General features: G+C 41.1%; 1 protein-coding gene across 1 annotated transcript; it reads right to left on the reverse strand.

Moving 5' to 3' along the window:
• Positions 1-4,601: 4,601 nt before the first annotated feature.
• Positions 4,602-5,432, reverse strand: LOC148134817 (neuropeptides capa receptor-like). The gene has a single exon (XM_087985395.1). The coding sequence runs from the start codon at positions 5,430-5,432 to the stop codon at positions 4,602-4,604; it is 831 nt and encodes a 276-aa protein (XP_087841521.1).
• Positions 5,433-7,957: the final 2,525 nt, after the last annotated feature.

A 7,957-nucleotide genomic window follows, 5' to 3' on the forward strand; every position in this document is an offset into this window, starting at 1 on the left:
GTATTTGGTCAACATTTGCATAGTATCATATCAAATGCAGAGGGATTGAATTCAAGAGTCGTGAAGTGATGTTGCAGCTGCGCAGGACTTTGGTTAGGCCACATTTGGAGTACTGTGTGCAGTTCTGGTTACCTCACTTTAGGAAAGAGGTAAAGCTTTGGAGAGGGTGCAGAGAAGGTTTACCAGGGTGTTGCCTGGAATGGAGAATAGGTCGTACGAGGATAGGTTGAGAGCGCTAGGCCTTTTCTCATTGGAACGGAGAAGGATGAGGGGTGACTTGATAGAGGTTTATAAGATGATCAGAGGAATAGATAGAGTAGACAGTCAGAAACTTTTTCCCCGGGTACAACAGAGTGTTACAAGGGGACATAAATTTAAGGTGAAGGCTGGAAGGTATAGGGGGGATGTCAGGGGTAGGTTCTTTACCCAAAGAGTGGTGGGGGTATGGAATGCTCTGCCGGTGGGAGTGGCAGAGTCAGAATCATTGGTGACCTTTAAGCGGCAATTGGATAGGGACATGGATGGGTGCTGAAGCTAGGACAAATGTTCGGCACAACATCGTGGGCCGAAGGGCCTGTTCTGTATTGTTCTATGTTCTATAAATGCCTCGAATAATCCATAAAGTAAGTTTTAGCTACACGGGAAAATTTAGGGAAAGAAAAAACAACAAGTGGGGATGGATGGAAGTGGCACTTGAAGTTATCATGAATTTCAGTGAAAATAAAATCTACACGAGATTTCTGAACTGATACATTTTTGTTGGTGATGTTTGTGCTGTTGTCTTTCCTTGGTGAACTTTGTGATCAAGTCACTACACGAGGCATAGAGACTATACGTCGAGTGATAAGTAATAGCTCAGTTTTCTTTTTGATAAGATCATATGGGATTCAAGATTGCATGGCAGCCTTAGGATGCCAATGTAAGTGTGCAGAAGCGATTTTTACCTCGGAAGGAACGAACATTGGTGAATGCTGAGAAAAAAGAGAAAAAAAAAGTTTGCTGCACTGCAGAACAGGCCATAGACATGTACACCTACTTGACAAATGGATTGGCGTGGCTTGGGAGGACACAAGACAATCGTTTCAAAGATAATACATTGACACATAATCCACAGAGCGTGTGATTTTAAAAGAGTAATTCTGAGCTGTGGTGATATGGAGAAAACAAGAACGATAATCCCAACGGAAACAGAACCACCTGGCCCTTGACGACTTGCTGACGGCACAGGGTAGCAACTGCTTTGTTATTGGCCCCGAATGTTGCACCTGCATTCAGGACACATCGTACACTATAATTAATCGAGACGTCCAGATAAGGTTTGGAGGCAGATAAGGTTTGTCAGGTACTGAAGCATTTTCATGATTACAATTCTCTGGGTTGCTAGAATGGCCACTAAGCGTTTCTTTGGTCTTTTACATTCTGTATTCATTGATTGCTCATGTTTTTATTGTCATTGTTTTCTACGTCTTTATGGCACTTTTCCATTCATATTGTAGAATCTTAACTAGCCGTGAGTCTCCACACTGATGTTACGGTCCAGCATTCTCCACAGGGGGACAGGGACTCACTTGAGCTTTGGTGTTAACTGGTCTAGAGTCCACGGCGCTCCTTAGGTGCCTTTGACCACAAGGGGGTATTGAAGTTGGCTATCATTGGAGCAATATTAATGTCACGAGCACATGCTGAGATACTTGGCCAAAACATGTTTGCTGACAGAACATGCTGCGCTTTCCTCTGTAACTGTGAGTACCAAGAATGTTAACAAAACTAACCACATGCAGGAAACCTCTGCTGTACAAAACAATGGACAAGTACTCTGATAAGTGAAGAGAGATGTTACCTGTTATTGTGCAGACTTATATTCTACAGGTTGTTGCAGAAACGTTTTATGTTATTGCAAAAATCTGTTCCTGTTCTTCAGAATTGAGGTGTGATAAAATCGAAACATCTTGCTGCAGCTTCTGGCCTAAGGAAGCATTTGCAATGGACCAGGAACCACAACAGCCTTGGAGCCTTCAAGAGGAAAATAATTTACATAATCGAAACAATGTGCTTTTCTTGAATCAAAGTCATAAAAGGCCAATGATTGTTGTATTCGAGGATATAACATGATTGGAATCCCACTCGCAGGGCGACCTCTCAATTCCCAGACGTTTTTGTGCAAAAAACTGTAATTTACCTTGTTCTAAATTTGAATCTTGAGGTTTTATTTATCTACAAGACTTTGTTTGTTTAAAATCAGGATGTTCATTCTTGATTCAACTTGGCAGTTACTTGCAGTGAAGTGTGAGGGATTCTCACCGAAAAATGGTACAAATCTTGGAATTCAGTTTCCACCAATACAATTGATATCTGAGCATCCTAGTTCTGGAATTTGCGCAAAATAATTTTCTAGTAATGTAAGAGATAAAAAAAAAACTGCCAGGAGCAGGAGTCTGACACAAAAAAGGGAATGACACTGCTCAACACTTTCAGCGAGACTAGCAGCATCGCTGCATAAGCTTCTGATTTATCAGATTTAAATCGTCACCTCTCTTTATGCATATTTGCTGCCAGCAGGCCGTAGTTATCTGTTTGCATTTTTTTTATGAAGATAACTTACTCTCTGCTGTACTCTATGCTCCCTTCTTATAGAATGGCCATATTATTCATTTTAAATTAATTTCATCAACTGGAAATTGTTTCCACTCTCTGAAAATCCAACAGCATATCTTTATTTTTGTCCTGAACCTAAAACAAGCCTCTTTAAGTGCAATGCCTGTCATAAACCATGAACGGATGAACCACATTCCAACAGACAACGCTCACATATACTGGAGTAGTGCACCATTTCAGTAGCTTTGAAACCCGTGAGAAATTTGAGAAAGCTCATGTGCAATTTTCAAATAAACCAATCACAGCACGAACAAGGCTGTTCTATCAACGCTGATGGATTGGTTGTGCACACGGACTACATTGCATTAGCATAATAACAATTTCCAAAACCATCTCCCGAATGGATTCAGGAAAGAACAGAGACAAGTGGCAACGTCCCCACTGGAATGACAGTGAGGTCAATCATTTCAATTTTCCTTCTGATCGCACATGTTGAAAACGCATGTCTGACTACCATAAACAAATGCACGGAACAACTCTTCCAACAACTCTTTCAAGAACACTGGCAAAAATTCTCAATCCCACTGCAATGAAGGTGTAGAAGTGTACTGTTACTTTAAGGAAGTTTAAAGCTCACAGACTTACCACACACCAAGTGTTCTGAACAGTGTAACAATGCAACATTTGGGCGAACAGCTAATTAACTGGGTTGCCTGGAGACAACAAAACCGATTAAAATTCTGCCAATCAGTTTAAATTATACCCCAGAATTACAAACTCCAATCAAGTTTGAACTAAGCGTATTCATAATCTACAAAGCCAATACACAATCGAGTGCTTTGGAAGGATATGACCGGGAAACGCTGAACAATTCAGAGAGAACTGCCAAGCGACCAATTCACGTAAACTACCCACGGAATAGATGTCTTACAGGGACATTTATCTATCAACGACCTGTGAATATAAATCTTAAGAAGAATAAAATGTCCATAGGGAGATACAAAGAGAAGATTTACCAGCTAATTTGAAATTTGAATTTTTGGGAAATCTTAATCAACCCGTTTTATCAGATGACTATTATAGAAGGGAAAATAAACAATCGGTTCGAGGATGTAGTTGTAAATAATTGTTATTCAAACATCCTCTGCTATATTTCAAGAAATACATTTGAAACGTTTGTACCTTCTGTTTGTTTCCTATCATCCGCTCGGTTCTCGAACTGTTTTAGCACACAGTCACCAATCCCATGTGTACACAGAACCTCGCCCAAGATCAACATATGCCCCAACTGAGAAACAAGCTTGATTCCACAATTCTTCCACTGACATTTTCACAGGGTTGTTCTTCGTTCTGTGGTTAACATTTTCAGGGTTCAGAAAAGATTTACAATAATTTTGCCGGGGTTTAGAGGGTTTGAACTGAAGGGTGAGTTTGAATCGACTGTGGGCTATTTTCCCATGAGCATCAGAAGCTTAGGTGGAAGATTATAGACATTAACAAAATCATACGGGCATGAATTAAGAGATCAGCCAAGGTATTTTTCCAAGGGTAGGAGAAACAGAAACAAGAGGTGAGAGGGAAAAATGTAAAATGTTTTCTGAAATGCATCAGATTGACGCAGAGGGTGGCGTGTATGTGGAAGATGCAGCCAAAGAGGGTTTCACGGGTGGGTACAATTACAACATTTAAAACGCGTCCAGGTGAACAGGAAGGGTTTAGAATGATACGAACAAGTTGCTGGCAAAGGACACGAGATTAGTTTAGGATATATGGTCAGTGTGGATGATTCGGACTGAACAGTCGGTTTCCATGCTGTATGACATTATCATTATGAGGCAACAACTTGATAACTGCACTCCCTGGGGTTCCGGTACTAAACAATATTTCTGGTGTGTATCAAAATGAGTGTAAACACAGTGGTTCAGTGAACGCAGATCAAAAGACACTCATTGGGGCATGCACAGGAATAATTGAGTGTAAGATTGAGATTTGATGCTGGGTAATGTCTAGTGCTTGAAATTTCTCAGTAGGTTAAAACTTAGAATGAAAGGGAAGATCACCATATTCTTTAACTGTTCTCTGAACCTAGCCTGGGTCACAGCGTAGATCAAAGTATTTGTGCAGCAACTCAACATCTGGAGAATGAAGCCAATTTCTTGGAAGTGAGGAAGCAGAGGAAGAACATGAGTCAGGTCACGTATCCGCTTAATTAAAGCGTTCACAGTAAACACTGCCCACAGCAGAATGAAATTGACAGAAATAGCAAACAGTAAAATGATGGATTTTCTTCGGCTCTCCATCTCAGTGTCTCTGGGATTTCCCTCATTACTGTGAGCACGGAGTCTCCTACGGGCTCTGCTGCTCACTAAAATATGTCTGACGGTGAAAATGTTGAGGAGCAGAATCAGTGCAAAAGGGACGCATGGTGTGAGAATGTAATGAACAACTTCAATTGTGACCCATAACATCAATGTAAGATCAGAGGTAGCTATACCACAAAACATAGGATAATTCCCCAAACGATACCTATTGTTATACATAAAATACCAGGATGAGTTATTTAAACAACTCAGCAGAGTCACTGTTCCAAGAACCAAAGCCACCGTTTTCTCTCTGCAATACTTCGTTTTCAGCTTCTGGCAGGCAATAGCCACAAATCGATCGAAGGTGAACGCCACGGTGAACCAGACAGAGCAGTCAGTGACTGCATAAAGTAGGACAGCGTGAATGTTACACACATCTATATAATCCAGGAAAATAAAGTCTTCTGGATAAAGAGCAGGGATATGTCTCCATATTAGATCGAAGATCACCACCAGTAGGTCTGCCGCTGCCATGGCCACGAGGTAGAGAGTGACAGATCTGGAGAGTCCACAGTTTCCACGGGACAGGATTACAATGGTCACTAAATTAACTGAAAAAAAAAATCCCATGTTTATAATGCACCAGCATGCATGATACTGTTAAATCCAAAATTCTGCATTCATCCCTGGTAAACTGTAACAGAATTGTGCATCATCTGCAAGATACACTGTGGCCTACCCCAACAACAACTTTCAAACTGCCTCCACCATGACCTTGAAGGAAAGGTGCAGTGGATGAAGGAAACGAAACCCCTGCACGTTCCCCACTGAGCCATGCAGCCACCACTCAGATCGAAAATAAAGCTTGCATTGCTTCAGTGCTAAAGGATCAAAATCCAGGAACACCTTTCCAAAAGACACAGTCGGGGCTCCACACAATAGCGATTGCACCATTAAAGAAGGAAGTTCATCCCCACTTTGTCTGCAACAGTTTGTGTTAGATAACATATGGTGCATAATCAGAGGGGATCAGTGAACATGTGTACGTGTCTGACATAACGTGGGGAAGTGAGCGAGTGAATTAGTACGTGTGAAGAATGTGTGTAAAGGCTTGTGTAGATGAGTGAGTGTGTATTTCTAAGATCATGAGTATCTTCGTGAGGCTTGATGTGCAAGTGTAAACATGCAGAAGCAAGAGTTTGAGAGCGAGTGTATGAGTGCGGTTGTGTTAGAGATAACGTGTACAAAAGTGAATTTATGTGAGTGTGTGAGTGAGCGTGTGTGTATGAGACACAGAGAGTGGAGTCAGTGAGTGTTTGCGTGTGTAAGTGAGAGCTAGAGAGTGTGTCAGCAAAATTGTGCGTGGGACAGACAGAGTGTCTGTAAGAGAGTGCGTGTGTCCGCTGAATTGAAACGAGTGTGTGAGAGGGGGAATGGGTGGGTGCGAGATAGAGCATGTGTGACAATGTTTGTCAGAAAGTCTGTTCATGACAGACAGAGGGTATCTGTGACCGAGAGTATGTCTTTGAGAGGGAGTAGTGTGTGTGTAAAATTATGAGAGAGAGATCAAGGGAGCGTATATGAGGGTGTTAGCGAGTTGGTGCATATGAGAGAGAATTTACGGGAGTAAGAGATTGCCTATGTGATAGAGGGAGAGTCCTTAAGGAATAGTGAGTGGGTGAGTGCATGTCTAATTATGTATATGTATCGCTGAGTATGTAACATTTCTGAAACACAATGTCAAATGTTTCTAAGTTTTCTATATTAACTATATTTGGTCGAAAATAATAACAAAAAAATGCAAAATGGATGCAGCAGATTTCAGCTGATTCATCTTTACAGTCACATGAACATGGACCAACTACCGTGAAATAACCTCAACCATCTCTGCTAACTGCCATTCAGACTGGTCGAACATCGGGGTACAATACACAACGTAAACAAAAGGAGTGAAGATGAAACAGCAGCTCATGCACAAGTCACGATGGAGCAATCTAGAACGTAGAAATTAGAAATCTAATAGTGTAGAAACAGGCCATTTTGGCCTAACAAGTCTACATTGACCCTCCGAAGAGTAATCCACCCAATCCCATTCTCCTAACCAATTCTCGACCTTTCCCTGAGTAATGCATCTAACCTTAACATCTTCGAAAATTATGGGAATTAAACATGGCCAATTCATGCAACCTGCACATCCTTGGACTCTCACAGGAAATTCACACAGACACAGAGAGAGTTTACAAACTCCCCACGGACAATTGCCCAATGCTAGTCTCGAACCCAGCACATCAAGTGCTCTGAAGCAGCAATGCCAACCAGTGAGACACCACGCTGTCACGATCCTGGAAGCCAATTCTGGAGAATAAGAAAAGAGTGGAACACAATTTGGAGAATTTATATCAGAGATTATCACTTACTAGGGACACTGACAATAGCAAGTAGCGGGAAGTATATCCTCTCGATCTTCTGAAATATCCGTTGTATGATGGCTCTCTCATCATGTACTGAAACTAAAATAGGCACAATCATGATGCCTCATCCGTCAGAGGGTAGAAGGTAATTATATGTAATGCAACCAGTACATGTTCATACCAGTGAAGGGGAATCTTTAAATAGAGCAGAAAGGGCAGATCCTAAGAGACATCTTTTTTTGTGTGTTGAGCTGGCACCGAGTCATGATGAACACCTGAGCTGTGTTAATAGATTTATTTATCGCATTTCCAGTCACTGCGCAAGTGATTCCAATTAACTTCTCAATCCAGGAGTATTTTTGCTTTATTTTTGAAACTGAAATCCTCTGCTGAAAAAGAATTTTGAAACTTGCAGAGTATATGAATCACTATTTTAACAAACACTAAAGTGTGACGCTAGTTGCAGAATGTTTTCTCAAAATATACGTAATTCGTATTTTAGGTTATGTATTGGAATCGGAGGAAACGAATTATTTTTAAATACCAAATATTATTGAAGGTATATTTGACAAGTAAGTTACCTCACACTCATTGTAAGTGTTGTTTGAACTGCTGTTGGCTCCACAATTGCCGGGGAGTTGACACAAC

Source organism: Chiloscyllium plagiosum, unplaced genomic scaffold (genome assembly GCF_037043375.1).
Source record: "Chiloscyllium plagiosum isolate Xiang-an unplaced genomic scaffold, Cpla_swu_hap1 HiC_scaffold_52, whole genome shotgun sequence".
NCBI lineage: Eukaryota > Metazoa > Chordata > Chondrichthyes > Orectolobiformes > Hemiscylliidae > Chiloscyllium > Chiloscyllium plagiosum.